General features: G+C 43.0%; 1 protein-coding gene across 2 annotated transcripts in view; it reads right to left on the bottom strand.

The window, feature by feature from the left end:
* The window catches only part of ppip5k1b (diphosphoinositol pentakisphosphate kinase 1b), a 28,143-nt gene extending 14,337 nt beyond the window's left edge, over positions 1 to 13,806 (bottom strand). Inside the window, exons 1-19 of one of the 2 annotated variants that reach the window (XM_084477060.1) lie at positions 13,710 to 13,806; positions 9,999 to 10,691; positions 9,494 to 9,689; positions 9,145 to 9,235; positions 8,869 to 8,954; positions 8,333 to 8,487; positions 8,009 to 8,110; positions 6,946 to 7,107; positions 6,567 to 6,688; positions 6,104 to 6,205; positions 5,919 to 6,005; positions 5,463 to 5,538; positions 5,196 to 5,305; positions 4,803 to 4,826; positions 3,894 to 3,979; positions 3,338 to 3,463; positions 1,648 to 1,769; positions 1,171 to 1,353; positions 238 to 379 (exon numbers count right to left, since the gene is read on the bottom strand). In XM_084477060.1, coding sequence (XP_084333186.1) covers positions 238 to 379; positions 1,171 to 1,353; positions 1,648 to 1,769; positions 3,338 to 3,463; positions 3,894 to 3,979; positions 4,803 to 4,826; positions 5,196 to 5,305; positions 5,463 to 5,538; positions 5,919 to 6,005; positions 6,104 to 6,205; positions 6,567 to 6,688; positions 6,946 to 7,107; positions 8,009 to 8,110; positions 8,333 to 8,487; positions 8,869 to 8,954; positions 9,145 to 9,235; positions 9,494 to 9,689; positions 9,999 to 10,205 — 2,179 coding nt within the window. In that variant the 5' untranslated portion in view covers positions 10,206 to 10,691; positions 13,710 to 13,806. The remainder of the gene's footprint in view (positions 1 to 237; positions 380 to 1,170; positions 1,354 to 1,647; positions 1,770 to 3,337; positions 3,464 to 3,893; positions 3,980 to 4,802; positions 4,827 to 5,195; positions 5,306 to 5,462; positions 5,539 to 5,918; positions 6,006 to 6,103; positions 6,206 to 6,566; positions 6,689 to 6,945; positions 7,108 to 8,008; positions 8,111 to 8,332; positions 8,488 to 8,868; positions 8,955 to 9,144; positions 9,236 to 9,493; positions 9,690 to 9,998; positions 10,692 to 13,709) is intronic. The other variant, XM_084477061.1, reaches the window with a different exon arrangement.
* Between the last annotated feature and the right edge of the window lie 2,610 nt (positions 13,807 to 16,416).

Genomic DNA, 16,416 nt, shown 5'->3' with positions numbered 1-16,416 from the left:
GTTTTGGTTGAAGAGTGCTGCTTTGTTTTAATAGGCAGAGATATATATAGTTGGAGTATGTGCTGTACCGGAGGGTTATTTTGATTGAGGTTTTTACTGTGCTTTGATTATCAAAAGTATTTGGTCATGCAGATTTTATGTTAGTATTTGATCTTCATGGAAGTTTCTCATAAGCCCTTTCAGGCTGGTCATATGAATATCATATGATGAAAACAACACAGTGAGGTCCGAGAGTACCTGCTGACTTGGGGTCCTCTAGCCTCTTGCGGATCTGTGAGGTCAGGCTCTGGATGAGGGTGTACACCTTGTCACACGTATGCACCGGGTTCTCTATCAGCTTCATGGAGTTGACCAGCGACGGGCTTTGGGTGGGGGCCAGCTGGGGAGATAGCAGGTACAGGTGACTGAGTGAGTGTAATTTGTTTGTATGGGGACCAATAGGCACATAGACAAAGGTCCCTTTGACTGATCCAATGACTGGTCTCAGACATCCTCAACTGCTATAAATGTATGCCAATCTGACTCGTTCAAACAAGTTGTTGAGAATATGGTTATACTGGTTAGAAATAACAATACAGATAATCTGTAACAAAACATGTTCTCACAGATGCAACATTTAAAAAGCTTGACTTAATTCCTTTGAGTAAATTGAGGGGTGACCCGTTTACATGGATACCCGCTCTAGTGGGCCTGTGGGTCAGTGAACTCCTACCCTGTGGTAGACTAGTCAGTGAACTCCTACCTTGCGGTAGTCTAGTCAGTAAACTCCTATACTGTGGTAGTCTAGTCAGTAAACTCCTATACTGTGGTAGTCTAGTCAGTAAACTCCTATCTTGTGGTAGTCTAGTCAGTGAACTCCTACCTTGCGGTAGTCTAGTCAGTGAACTCCTACCTTGTGGTAGTCTAGTCAGTGAACTCCTACCTTGCGGTAGTCTAGTCAGTGAACTCCTACCTTGTGGTAGTCTAGTCAGTGAACTCCTACCTTGCGGTAGACTACCTAGACTACCGCAAGGTAGGAACCTTGCGGTAGTCTAGTCAATAAACTCCTATACTGTGGCAGTCTAGTCAGTAAACTCCTATCTTGTGGTAGTCTAGTCAGTGAACTCCTACCTTGCGGTAGTCTAGTCAGTGAACTCCTACCTTGTGGTAGTCTAGTCAGTAAACTCCTACCTTGTGGTAGTCATGCTCAGTGAACTCCTGGTTCTTCTGCATGATCTCGTGCAGCCTGGCCTTCACCTTCTGCTGGCAGTCGGTCAGCGAGTCGCTGTCGCTGTCCAGCAGCCCGTTCATGTTGGCACTCTTCACCATCTGCACCAGAATGGGAGTCAGCTCTCCCTCCAGAGCAAGCAGGCCCTGCACACATACGCACATGACATTTTTGAAAACAATATTACCACCAACTATTTTTTTTAACATAAATAAAATACTTGATACCTAATTCCAAACAGGTACCAAATTTAAAGATACAGAAAAAAAAGATTATATATATATATATAATCTTTTTTTTCTGTATCTTATATATATATATATATATATATATATATATATATATATATATATATATATATATATATATATAAATAAGACAATAGAAAGTAATGTGAAAGTATAAGAATAACAACAACAATCAGAACATTTAAAGCTAACCTTAGCAAAAGCTGCGGCGGTCATCTGCACCCTGCCCTCGTCAGAGGCGTAGATCTTCAGGTCGTGGCGGTAGGTGCTGTGGAGGCGCAGGAGCCCACAGCCGGGGAAGCCAGCATAGTCCCCTGGAAGGTCATCAACAACAATACCGGTCAGGAGACTTTGGGGGAAGGCTTGAGTTCAGGTATAGTATTATACCTGAACTTATTATATTATTATTATTATTATAGTACAGTATAATGTTATGATTAGGATGGATTCCACTGATGATTTAACACCATCAGCAAAGAACCAAAATTAGACTGCTACCACCAAGACTAGACTGCAAATAGCAATGTGTGCTGAATGTTCATTTGTTTCCAAGTGTGGCTGCAGCAAGATACAGGAGGAGTTTATCATCATCAATAAATCATTGCTCATTGAGACAAGGGCATCTTAACATTGCCATCTGTAAACAACAGTGAACATATGTCACTGAGTGGTGCTGTACTGCAGATCATTCTTCAATGACAGTAATGTCCAACACTAGACACCACTAGTAACACCGGCTACATTAGCATAAGTAGACGACAGTGCAGATGAGCTGCCGTGATGGCTGGGAAACTAAGCTTCCTTGGCATGGTATGTGGGCTGCAGGCCAATACGGCGACGCCTTCCACTCAAAACATTCCACAGCAAGCTCAATACCGCCACAGCCGCAGGATGCAAGTAGATGTTGCCCCCGAGATTCAAAACAAGATGGGAAATTCCCGGGGGTTATGCGGGAGCAGGGGTGGATGACAAGTCGTGGATTAGACGGGAAGCAAATGGAAGGAAGGGAAGCGATACAAGGCAGGGAAAGCCTTCTCTTACCACAGTCAATAGGGGACTCGCAGCCAAGGGACTGGCGGTCACCGGCTAGTGGTTTACACAGTGAAACAACAAAAGGTGAAGAGAGAAGGGGAGCATCAATAGGAGAAGAAGAGGTGGACGGAAGAGGAGGAGGAAGACTAAGAAGAAGAAGAAGAAGAAATCTTTAACTCAAGATCCCATTTGAACGAATGCATCCAGTTATATTTGCAGCCCTGATTGCGTTACTTGGAAATCATTAAGCAGTAGCACGCGTAGGTCATGCACTACAAAACATCAAGTAGAAAATGCATACAATCGGGGCATACAAACATGAACCAGTGGATAATAGCTATTCAAATGGGATCGTCATCTCAGTTCAAAATGCCGAGGAGATGCCAACACAGATGCACCATGTTAGACCATACCATTATCTTATAGTCACAACAAGGATCCATTAACGGATGATCCATTGTCGGATGATTCAATCATGACCCAACATTTGGCTAGTCAAACAGTAGCGAAGGGCATGTGCTCAATACTTAGACACGCCATTACTGTTAATGTTAATCATGGTGCTCATTTGAAAGCCTGATGAAAAAGAAGGCAAAGAATAACCATAAAGGTAATGTCAAGGCATAACAAACCTCAAAGTCTTAAAAAACCCTGTTGTGTGTGTTTTGCCTGTGCCAGCCTATGTAGGTCTCATACATGTAGGTCTCAAACAAGACCTGCATACAAGGCCAGACACACAGGGGGATGTCACAATTAGCACTGTGTTGTAAACCGTTACGGTGTTGTAAACGATGTTGTAAACGGTGCAGGCGTGTGTTTGTGTTGGCAGCTAGCATGCTGGGCTGGGCACCTTGTCCTCCAGGGTACATGCAGCGGAAGGCCCTGCCCAGCTCCTCTGCCTGGACCCGGCCTGCAGGGGTCAGCTCCCCGCCCCACTTTAGCACCAGCAGCAGAGAGGGACCTTCCCTTTCAGAGTCTGAGCAGGAAAGGAAAGGAAAATCACCTTTATTGGGATCAAAATATAACACGTACGTGTACACTTAATCATGGATTAGTTAAAACACCGACCTGCCCAGGGACAGTGCTATGCTTGCCTTTACATCTACACATTTTTAGAACACGTGTGGTGGTGTTACACTCATATAACTTAAAATGTGCATGTTCAATTATATCCAAACTCAGTTGTTTGATGGTCAATGTTAATAGATTATGGGTGAGAACTTAAGTAAATGGCAAGTTTGACAACACACAAAAAAAAGGCATAGCACTAAAAACCTAGTCCACCAGTTTAGCAATGTAGTCATTCAAAATGTATTTTGACATTTTTATATCAACATTAATAGCATCAAACATTTGATTGGCTGTGTAAGCTTCACGACACTTTGTGAGAGTGTGTATCCTTATACCTTCTTCCTCACTGGAGGCCTTTGGTTGGCCATGAGGAAGGTATGTCATCTGCACCTTCCTGTTGATACCGGAGAAGTGGCCATACCTGAACAAACACAAACACACACACACACACACACACAAGCTCATCACCTTGCTAGGCACACATATCTAAAGTGTGTTCCATTCCTGAAGCACAAGGACCTAAAAGTGGAATGGAACAGGGCCAAAGTTGGCATGGACACACATAAGCTGCATAGTGATAGGCATTTGAGGCTGTGAATTAACTTCAATTGGGCAACTATAGTTGGGTTAATGCCACCTAGTTGGTCATTGTGCTATGACAATAGAACATATTGCAATTTTATGGAAGTAAAAAAAACAAAGTACAACATTTCTTAATCTCTGTGGCCAATTGTCCACCGCGGGTACCGGTCCGCGACCCGGCAGTTGAGAACCACAGCTTTACGCCACAACAGAGATACTGTTAATGTGACGATGGTGAAAGTGGGTGGAGGGCAGAGATTCAGTAGGAGCCGGCGTTGGCCAGGTTTTCGGTTAGCTGTTAGCGCAGTGCACACTGGTGCAGACAGACACAAACACTCACAAACACATACCGAAATAATGCTTTAAGAAGCATTTGGAGACGTCTGCCTCCTACATGTGAATGTTGTTAGCTGAGATGTTTGGAATGGCAACAATATACACTGTGTACAAAACAGGGGCCACACCCATCAGCCTACACAAGCACCCTCATTGCACTTGTATCCCAAGAGGCGTTTTTGACTACACACTCAACGGGAATACAAGTCCGAGAGATCCAAAGACCCAGGCATAGTCAGTGTTTTGGATCATTTGCACACATTACTCATCAGCAGCTCGATAAAAGGAGACGGAAGGTTTGACAAGAGAGAGGAGACGGTGCGTACTGAGTGTCATTCAAACTGGATTCCCTTTTGCAGAGGAACATGGAGGAATGGGCGAGGGAGCGGGAGGGAAGGAGAGAGAAGGAAAGAGTTAGAGACACAGGAGGGAGGGTTGTGCCATCTTCGTCAACGTTTTGTTGTCAGTGTGGAAAAACAAAAACAACATGTTTTAAGGAAGAAGAAACAGGACATTTGAAGAATGGCACACGTTTTACACCGAGGATGACAGGACACAAGACTGGATTAATAGCTGTGTGTGTGTGTGTGTGTGTGTGTGTGTGTGTGTGTGTGTGTGTGTGTGTGTGTGTGTGTGTGTGTGTGTGTGTGTGTGTGTGTGTGTGTGTGTGTGTGTGTGTGTGTGTGTGTGTGTGTGTGTGTGTGTGTGTGTGCGCTCACATCTCTAGGACTGTCTTGAGTTGCTCCAGTTTGGATTTCTTCTCCTCGATTTCACAGTCGTCGTGCTGCTCCAGCTCCACCAATAGCAGACGAGCTATGTCCAGCACTTCCTGGGGAAATGGACAACCACACAGAAGTGAACTGGGAGTGAATTATGTTAACAATTAAATGACAAGGCAAAAAATCCCCCCAGTATCATTCTCAAGGAGGTATTTTGGAAAGTACAGGAAATTGAAATTAAAAGTAAAGGAAATAAGAAATGCAGACCTGTAGCTGTTTTGGCTTCTTCAGTTTTAGCTTTCCTGATTTGTAGCCTCCACACTTCTCAAAAAGCTCAAAAAACCTAAACACAGAAATATAATTTTCAGCAACAGGTCAGGCTTAAACGTTTATACAATGTTATAAGAAAATGTCTTCAAAGTCATGTTTTTTCCAACGATACAAAGATACCCCTTGCCACCACAGTCTCTTTATGATAAAATCAGGTATTTCCTTTTGGTATGTAGCTGATGACATGGCAAGAATCGGGGACTGTTCTTACGAAAATAACAATAGACCATTAATAGGAATATAAGTCGACTATCACTGATACTCATTTTCCAAACATTTTTACTTGATTATGGTTAACTTTGATGTTCTTTATCAGGATGAACCATGTTTAACATATTTAATTGTAATATGGCAATTAACAGTAGTAATAGTGATGTGGAACCCTTATCTCACAGTGGGTGCCTGACTTCCATCTTCATCTTCTGCTTGGGTGTACGGTCTCCATGGCGAATGATAGCAATGACACATCGCAGCTCCATCCTTAAAAAGACGGTTGATGCAAAGTTATACGCGTTGAAAAAAAAAGAGTGAATGTAAGACTGCTGTCCAAGTGGACGACGGGGCGTTCCAGTACATACATGGTCCCTGAGGTGGTGGGCACGATGGGGATGTCCTCAGCCTCCAGGGGGATGGACCAGGGGATGTGGAACAGGGGAGCCAGCTCCCTCATCACCAGGTTCCTGACAAAAACAACACAAACATGAGACCAACAGCGGACAAACAGCAGAGAACCATGAGGCCAACACCCGACAAACAGCAGAGAAACATGAGGCAAACACCAGAGAAACGCAAGAAAAACATGATAAAACACCAGACAACATGAGAAAAACATGAGACCAACACCAGACAAACATGAGACCAACACCAGACAAACATGAGACCAACACCAGAGAGACACCAGAGAGACAACAAACAAACACCAGAGAAACAACAGACAAACATAAGACAAACAGAGAAACATGAAACAAACAGTGTAAACACAGTTCAATGTACAAAGAGAAAACAAATCAATTTGCCATAGACAGTGGCCAGTTCACCTACCCCAGAACTTTAGCACAATCGTCATAGTACTTCATGGAGTTCTTTACAAAGCTGAAGCCATTGACGTCGCAAACAAAGGAGTGGCCGTTTGCTCGCAGCAGGTCAAAGCCACACACTGTTTGCTAAGGGGCAACAGAGATCACCAAACAATGTTTTTATATTACAGCAAAAGAAGAGCAAAAGGGATTTCATTCATTGTCGTTTAAGCAGCGTCTGATGACTAACCATCAGTTATCATTTATTTAGGTTAAATTTAACAAAAAAATAATTTCAATCATTTCTAGACAGCAAAGAGTGATTTTCACATTTTATTTTATACAGCATTTGTATTGGAGCTATTGTATGCGTGATAGTAGATCCCTGGTAAACTACAGGTTACCTTGAAGGCCATGCAGACCTTACGGGCCACCAGTTTCTCCATGGCACTGAGCATGACAGGGTAGCGGATCTCCTTCCCCTCGCTGTCCCGCTCCACCTTCCCATCCAGTGCCGGGGACTTCCGGGCCTCCGCATGGGCATAGTCTGGACCCACAGTGTAGACCTGGAGCCCGCACACACACCCGATTCAATGACAAATTGTTTCATTAACCGTGCACTGCATATGTCTTCATTATTTTACATGAAAATCTCTATATCGGGTCAGCTGGTTAACGAGAAAAGTGACCTAAATGTTGCAGAAACACACCTCCGACATATCACATTAAAGCTTGCTCAAGATTGTTATGGTTATGTCTTATTAAAGTTTGATGGAAATGTAATTACATGACATAAAACGACATTTCCTTGTTAAAAATGTATTTATACAAAAATAGTGGAAAAGGGGTGTGGCAGGCAGAAAACTTGACTATCTTGTCCAATAAGATGCAAGAGAGAGAAGGCATATCTGAACAAATTCATCACCACTGCTGACGACAAATGAAAGGACCCAATATCCAAAGAGAGCTGAATATGAGAGGGCAATGGCTCACAAACTACAGCGAGAGCAGTTGGCATTGAATGATTTGAAACCTGACCTGGAGCTGATACTATTCAAGCAAGCTTTTAGCCTAGGTTTGCCTTAGCAGCGCATCGCACCATACCAACAAAGCTAAATACAGGTTTTTGTGCCATTGACAAATGAGGCTTACAGAAACTATATTGGCATGCTGTAGAACTCCTTGGTCAGGTAGGGTAGCCCTTGTGTTAGAAATCCATTGGATAAAGCTACTGTACTGTATTTTACGATTTGAGAGTTGTAAAGAAGAGATGCCCTGATTGGTCTGAGATTAGCTGGGAGCAGTCTCAAATAGATTGGCTCATACAGTAGAGTCAAACTCAAAACAAATACTCTCAAAAGAGCATTTCAACTGAAGTATAGCAATGTGCTTTCTAACAAATGACAGCTCTGTTTTCAGCCAGCCAAACAGAAGGAAGTATGATTTTTTTTTATGATGTCAGAATACCTTGACATCAGTGCCATCTGTGGGCATGAACTCCTCGTAGATGTAGGCCCCAGTCTTCCTGACGTTGCTCTCTGGAGAGTACACACTGCTGCGACTCCCTATCTGTAGTGGGGCCGATCACACACACACACACACACACACACACACACACACACACACACACACACACACACACACACACACACACACACACACACACACACACACACACACACACACACACACACACACACACACACACAAAACTCCATAGGACTGTACAACCAACCTCATTGTGATCAAAATATCAATGCTACAGAACAGGTACAGGTGGAGAGACTATACCTTCCTGAAGAGCCGCTGGCTGCCGCCTCCAGCAGAGGTAGGGTAGTAGATGTATACGTTGTGGTCCTCGGCACACACAGGCTTCTCCACGAAGGGCTTGGGGAAGACCTCTCCGTTCACCTCCACATGATCCTCACACTCCACCAGACTGCATTCTAGTGGCACAGCTCTAAAGGTTTTAGCGCTGCACCAGATTCTCAGTTCACAGTTGATAAGACCGCCGGATTAAAATCCCTTTGAGACTGTAATGGTGATTAAGGGCTATACAAATACAATTGAATTTAATTAAAACCAAATTAAGTATATTACAATAATAAATAAAGATGCAACTGTAAAATGATGAAATACAAAAAGGAAATGGATGCAATTTTTGCATGTATATAGTTTGTTGATCGTAGCGGTGGGGTATCTCTATTCTACTATTCATCATTTGCCAACTAGAAAGTAGGTGAAAGATGCTTGATATTATTAATATATCCAATTATTTACACACATAAATATATTTTTAATAAAAGATTAAAGGGAATGCCGCTCACCATCTGGATTGCTTGGGTCTCTGTTCAACACAGCATAGCGTGGTAGGTCAATGCCCTCCTCCTGGAGAATACGATACACCTCCCTCCTGATCACACACACACACACACACACACACACACACACACACACACACACACACACACACACACACACACACACACACACACACACACACACACACACACACACACACACACACACACACACACACGTTTTCATCTTGTACCTGTCTTGTATAAAGTATTAGATGTTGAGAGTGTGCTCTCATCTTGTACCTGTCCTGTATAAAGTACTGCATGTTCAGGTCATTGATGAGCAAGGGGTTGCGGAGCTTTGCGTACTCCACAGCCTTGTCCAGAGGAAAACCTGTAAAAGTACACATACACATGAGCATAATACAGCCACAGTTGATCAAACTGTGGCTGTAACTAAATACAATACAATGCATTGTAAAAATGGTAATACTCCCACACAATATACCAGTTTATTATCCCTAGTACAGTTTTCACACATCTTTTACAGCTTATACCTTTAAGAACCATTACCGAAACATACAATTTCCCATTTGCAGATTTGGGCGAGCCCATGAAAAGCAGCAACAGAAACCCCGGAATCATGGTTCACCTTTGGAGTGGAAGGAGATGAGGCAGTCACAGAGCGGCCAGCTCTCCACAGGCTCCTCAAGGATGGTCTCCTCTGGGAAGATCACCACGTTGATGTAGTCGAACATACACAGACGCTCCAGGATCTGCGTCATGGCCTTGGAATTGGACTTCTTTGTCATGGCACAGATGCCCACCAAGATCTGCCGCTCTGGGGTCTGCAGGGGGTTCAGTAAACAGAACGTGTGAGAAAAGCACTGTTGAAGTATCAGAATGGTAGTGCCAATTCAGTGACAAATGCTGTATGTCTCCATGTGCCCCTGGACCCAGTGACGTTGGTGGAAAATCTATCTCTGGGAATAGTTCCAGTTTCTCTATGCATTATGACAACCATCTGGTGTCAACCATCTGGATCTGACAATTAGTGCAACCCGAGAGTACAACTAATAATTCTGAAACATGTGTCTGAAATCTGCCGTTTTACACCTCTAGATAATACTCCATCTCAACCCCCTGGCGTTCATTACCGAGTCGTCGTCGTCGTCCTCCATCGCCTCAAAGTCATAGATCGACCCATCATGCCTCCCGAGGCCTTCCTGTTCTTCCATTCGGTCCCATTGCTGCCTGTCATCCTCAGTGTCTATCACCAGGTCAGGAACGGTCCTCTGGGCCCGCCTCTGTTCCTCTACTGACTCAGCAGCTGCTCCACCTTCTCCTGTCCGGGAATCAGACATCACAAGAACCTCGGCGACATGGCTGCTCTTTGCTAGGAAATGGCTTGGCCGGGTGAGGATGGTGGTCCCCAAAGACAGGGCTTCAGGGGGGCTCTTCTTGGTCAGAGGTTACATCAAGTGGACTTCTGGCCCGCAATAATACATACAGCCAAGTAGTCAGGATCACATGTGGCTGAGAGGAGAGCGGAAATTAAGTGCATAGCAAAAATGAGGTAGTGTCAAAAAAGGAAGTTTCAGTGAGGTAGTTTTGCACACTGCCACTATATGCCTGAAAACAGCATATGGAAGAGTTTTTTTGTAATGTTTCCACTGTCTGTGGGACTGAAGAAGTGCGCATCCACTGAGGTAGATATGCTCTGGCTTTTAAGCCATTAGTGGTCCATTAAGTGTCAGGAGAGAGAGGGCTGTGGCATAGACATGTTCCAGCAGATGCCTTCTTCTCAGGGGGTCTCACACAGTTATCATTGGGACATCATTGTTCCAGACCTGGTGAGCAACACAAGAAGAATAGAATATTATTTAAAGTCAAAAGGGTTACTGAAATGTTTTTTGGGTGGCACTGGACAAACAAACTGATCATGTTGGTAAACCACAATGTTCTATCATAAACAGGGAAGATAATGCTTTACAATTGGTGGGAAGGATAGACAGAACTGAAGAAAATAACTGATCATGCCAATTTGGAATATGGATGCTTGGCAGTGGGTGAGGCATTTTTGTATATTAGTCTGTGAAGCAGATATCTCAGAAAGTAATGCACAGATTTGCACCAAATGGTGGTGAGGTGAGTCATGGGCTAAGGAATAACTTGTCATGGGCAAGCGGGTGTGGCATATCCCATTAATTACAAAACTTCTGAACACTTTAACGTAATACGAATTTGGCTAAGGGGTGTTGCAGTGGGCATGACCTTTCTAAAAAATGCTAATAACTTACAAACAGAGACACACAACACTATGCAGCAGGTAACTTCTACTGTGTTACACCACAGTATTTGAAGTGGAGGAATGGTCACACCCATTACAGGTCAACTTGTGCAACTAGAGAATGTGCTACGTAGAGCACACACCTCCCGTAAGTATGACCAAATAACCTTCTTTATCTAGCCACTGAATTGCTGGTACTGAACTGAAGTAATTTTGCCCTGGCTGTTTTGGTTATTTTACTTTGGAGAGGAAAACCCTTTTACGACTGCTCTTTTTCATTTGTTAGGTCCTGATTAAGTTAAGCTCTGTGGCCACAAATAGGCGTTGTTAAGATACTGGATGTGTACATTCTGGGTCCTGAAAGACCCTCTTGGTATAGCAGCTCTTTGCATAACCATGTGTCTTGAGGCATAAAACATAACCAACATGTTTAAGGTGGATTTTGGTATCAGAACAACAAACAGACAAAAGGCTTGACAAACTGCAAAGAGTGCAAAGATGGAGTAAGATCAACTTTTGGACTTTTTCATTGTACTAATACAGCCCTTTAAAAATAACACCTCTATCTAATCTAGCCTTTTCGTACTTTGGCCTCAACAATGTCTCCTATCACCACTTCTGACTTAGAGTTCATGGTCCAAGACTGTAGGTGGCACACTGGAGGAATTTGAAGGCTACATAAAGACACACTACTATCACACCACAATAACAGCAGCAAAGTCAGGTCAAGCAATTTCTGTTTCCAATTAGCAAGTCCAAACCCCAATTTGACCCATTCAGAATGAACAATTGCAATAACATTTTCTTTCACATCTTTAACCGCAGAACATGCTGTTGCTTTCATTTTGATGCTTCGTCAGTCCCGTCTCATCCATAAACAAAACCGTAAGGTGTAAATTAAGAACTGGTAAGTAGAGTCAGTGTAAACACACAGCAGTCAGTAGTGAAAGATTTGGTTCCCTCCAGTTGATTCCAATTTCCACCCACTGCCAACTTCTAACAGCTGACCACAGGAGAAAGACCCCCAGAGACAGATCACATTGCCTCACACAGACAGAATTGTCAACCCTGTCGTGTGAGTGATCTGGAAATGACACTGAAAACTAAAAAAACTCCATACCCCGTCAGGGAGGAAAAACACTGAAGATGTGAAATTGGTCCACAGTGCTCCATGTCAAGAATGAACACATGCTCCCCACGACAGTCTATATCTAAAACCATATGCTGCTCATGACCCCTTTGTAACCCTGAGGTCTAGAATAGCAGCACCCTCTACCCCACATGGGATGTGTTTATGAAGAGGATGAAGGGGTTTAGAATGGAGAGTGGGAGGAGGGGCCAATGTGGTGGTGGTGGGGGGTGGGGGGTGTGGGGGTCTAAGGTGTTGGGTGCCAGCCAGGCCAGGTATCTGACTACATCACCTAAAGATAACACATCAACAACAGCCTCCTGAGTGATGACAGGACCCTGTTAACAAAGAGGAAGCAACATCTCTCTGGTCTTGGTCAGGCCAAACTAACAGAGATATACAAATGTATGAATAGTGGTAAAGTCAATACATAGTGGAAGCCATGCACTTGTGTTATGAGTCGGACCATAGACAAATGTAACCCCTATATATAACCATCAGAGGTACCATGGGATAACATGACAGGACTCTTTGATTTTTTTGATAAGCAGGAAGACAACTTTTAACATGAATAAATGAGCAGCCTGCTGCACCGTACGCCATGGGAGGTCACTCAGTTCTCACAATCAGGCCAAGGGACAGGCTCTCTTTACCTTTGAGACTGTCCGCTTCACGAAGCCAAACATGTCTGGTTTATTACTGCGGATAACAGGTCCAAATGTTGTCCCCAATCTGCCAATCTTTTATCGTAGTCTTCCTTTGTAGACTATAAACAGCTGCACACCAATAAAGATTGGACATGGGTAGATTTAAGTCGACCAAGACCTTTTTTCTTTACTTTGTTTATACGTGGAAGCTTTGGGCTTCCGGCTTTTACATTTATCTTTGGTTTATTTTCAGCCAAAGAGACGTTATCCTTATTTTCTAATGGAGCTTAGGACAGTGAGTCATTTTATGTTGACAAGCATTCAGAATAATCCTTTCATTGACAGCCAACTACTTCATTTTCTTCTGAACGACAACAGATCAAAAACGTCCCCAAACAAACAAATACAACTTTGACAGTTATGTGATGATCATTGACTATCTGCGACTATATCATAATAAAAACCTGCTGGATCTCTAAACGGTATAGATATGTCACTACAGCACATGGTTCACAAAACATAACAAAACAAAACAATTGTTACTGAGGAACCTGTTAATACAATACTGAGACACACCCCCCGGAACAGGCAGCGAGCTACTGAGAATAAATGTTAGTAACCTCGAGCAGCATCGGCCTGTAACCCTCTTGTGAAAGATATTGTATCAACCTTAACGCTAGCCTCTTGGGGGCTATTAAGTCCACACTTGGCCACTTGTACGATAAAGGAAGACAACTTTGTTTCAATAGGTGTTGTACATAGACAACGACGCCAAGAGTACCCGATAAAAGCAACCACTTACCAGGATATGTTTGAGGTCATTGCAATGTTAACTTATTCGTCCCCGAATATAATGTCTCTCTTTCGTTTGCACAGAGCTCTGCATGCTAAAGTTCTTGTCGGCAATTGTTGATAAGCTTCCTTCCTCCCCCCTTCAAACAAGAGCGGGCTTTTGCGTGGTTTGCTACCGCCATCTTCTGGCCGTGACGGCTACATCCCAATGACCTTAAACAACCCAAGGACGTCTTGTATTGTACTGTATGTTTAGCAAGCATACATTGTTTCATGAGACACCGAGTCTGTGATATCTTTTGGCGGAGAGACTGACTGCATTCATGGATTATTGACTAGTATGACTTCATGACTATAAATGTGTACTATGTAATTGGATCCGGGCAGGCCCAAGCCATGGCAGCTTTATGTCTGCCTCTCTACCTATCTCTTCTGTATGTCTCTCCAATCTATGTCTGTCGGTCTGAATACGTATTTGCATGTATGCATCGTTCTCAAGTCAACAGTTGAGGGCGCTAGAAAATAAAAATAAAAAGGGTAACTTATCTGATAGTCTAATAGCTGTGGAACTATACTGGTAGGCCTATATCTATTTTTTTTTTAATAATAATTATAATAATTATTATTATATAATGTGTATAATATATGATTATAACAATTATGTAATATAATTCTAACATATATATGTTATGTAATATTACTATATAATAGTTGTTGGACCTAGATCATGAGAACACAGCATTCGAACCCAAACTGTAGATAGTAGGAGCCATGGTACCTAGCTCTCCTTCAGCAGTAAGACAGTAGACCATATACACCTACAAGGTAGGCCAGGTAGGCCACACAAGGTCATCACACCATTAGAATGAACAACTAACTTGCATCCAGAAGTTGCCTGCCACTGAGCTATGCCCATAGACAGACACTGCTGCCAGGAACATTGGTTTGGCCAAAGTAGGTCTGGAAACCAGTCAGGATTATGCAGAAAAGGTCCATATCCCATCATGCAACAAGCCATGAGAGGACTGTTTGTACTGTAGGAATAAGGAAGCAGTGTTTAGTTATAAAACATTCAGAATTAAAAATATTAAATAAAGAATGAAAAAAATAAATAAAGGGATGGATTGATTGAAAAACATTGTATTTCTTCATTAAAGGGCAGAAACACTTCTTCCATAACACCCTTGTCACGTAGAAGGCCATCTTGCTGTGGGTACCGCAAGCAGTCAAGTGGCTGCCTGTTCACATCACACTAGGCATATAAAGGACATTGCTACAGTGAGCAAACCCAGGGGTATAACAGTTTGTGTAAAATGTCTCATAATGTGAACTTAACCCTAGTGCACCAAAGCAAAGAGACAATTAAGAGTTGTATTTTTAGCCAAGACACCTATAGAGAGGGTAGTAGGAGCAAAGTTAAAATATTTGCGCTGTGACTCATATAGCTACGTATGCCAATAAATAGTTGCTGTGAAAAAGTACATTCTACACATCACACCCCCTGGTGAAAGGTGTACATTGTGAGTCATGGTGAAAGACAAGGGTTCTGGTGATTTATCTGTTGACCGAAAACAAGAGGCAACCATTTGGGGAAATAAAACAGAACTATAAACATTTTAAGCTGAACCGTAAGCGATAAATGCGATAAAGATGCTTTTTGGGTATTCATACATAGAGTATCAAATTAGACTGAATTATGAGTACTTTGATAGTATTCATATCAATAGGTTAGACTTTTCTTTCCACTTTATTACAAATTATAAGTATATGACATGAGTAATACTCAGTCATCAGTCCTTGTAGCCAAACAATAGCCTATTTAAGTAGGAAGGAGCCTTTACGGCCATCTAGCTTGTCCAGACTGACTTACAGTAATAGCATCGTGTGCATAATATAATATTTAGTTAGCGTCCTCCTCATAATATGCTCTTTCATTTCTATGGGAGGAGAGCTGCAGAAAGGCAGCACACCTCCTTGATGGACGCAAGAGGCTGTGTCAACACCCCCCCACACACTCTGCCCTACTCTCTGCCACATAGATAGGAGCAGAAGACTGCCAACAAGATCTGTGTGAAAGAAGTCTTTTGACAGGACAACCACACACACACACACACACACACACACACACACACACACAAACACACACACACACACGCACACACACACACACACACACACACACACACACACACACACACACACACACACACTCACACACACACACACAAACACACACTTACAAACACACACAGACTCACTTACAAACACACACACATGCGCGGTGCACACCCAAGCACACATGCATGCCCACGCACACAAACATGCACACACACACACACACACACACACACACACACACACACACACACACACACACACACACACACACACACACACACACACAAACATGCACACACACACACACACACACACACACACACACACACACACACATATGCACGTGTGCACACTGACACGCACAGATATATAAAGACAAAAGAACATACACAAAACCTGAATACATATAAACAGACACACTGAAAAAACACACACACACACACACACACATACACGTACACACACTCAAGGAATAGCCTCACTGAACCTTGTTTGGTGTGTCAGCAGTGTTCATCCATCTTGTCTCAAACATCAGTGGATGCTGCAACCAGTACACACACCTCAACGCCCTCAGTATGTGTATTTACGTGAAATAGTTA

The sequence above is a fragment of the Micromesistius poutassou genome, assembly GCF_964030765.1.
Source record: "Micromesistius poutassou genome assembly, chromosome: 13".
Classification (NCBI taxonomy): domain Eukaryota; kingdom Metazoa; phylum Chordata; class Actinopteri; order Gadiformes; family Gadidae; genus Micromesistius; species Micromesistius poutassou.
This window is presented reverse-complemented; position numbering and strand designations above follow the sequence as displayed.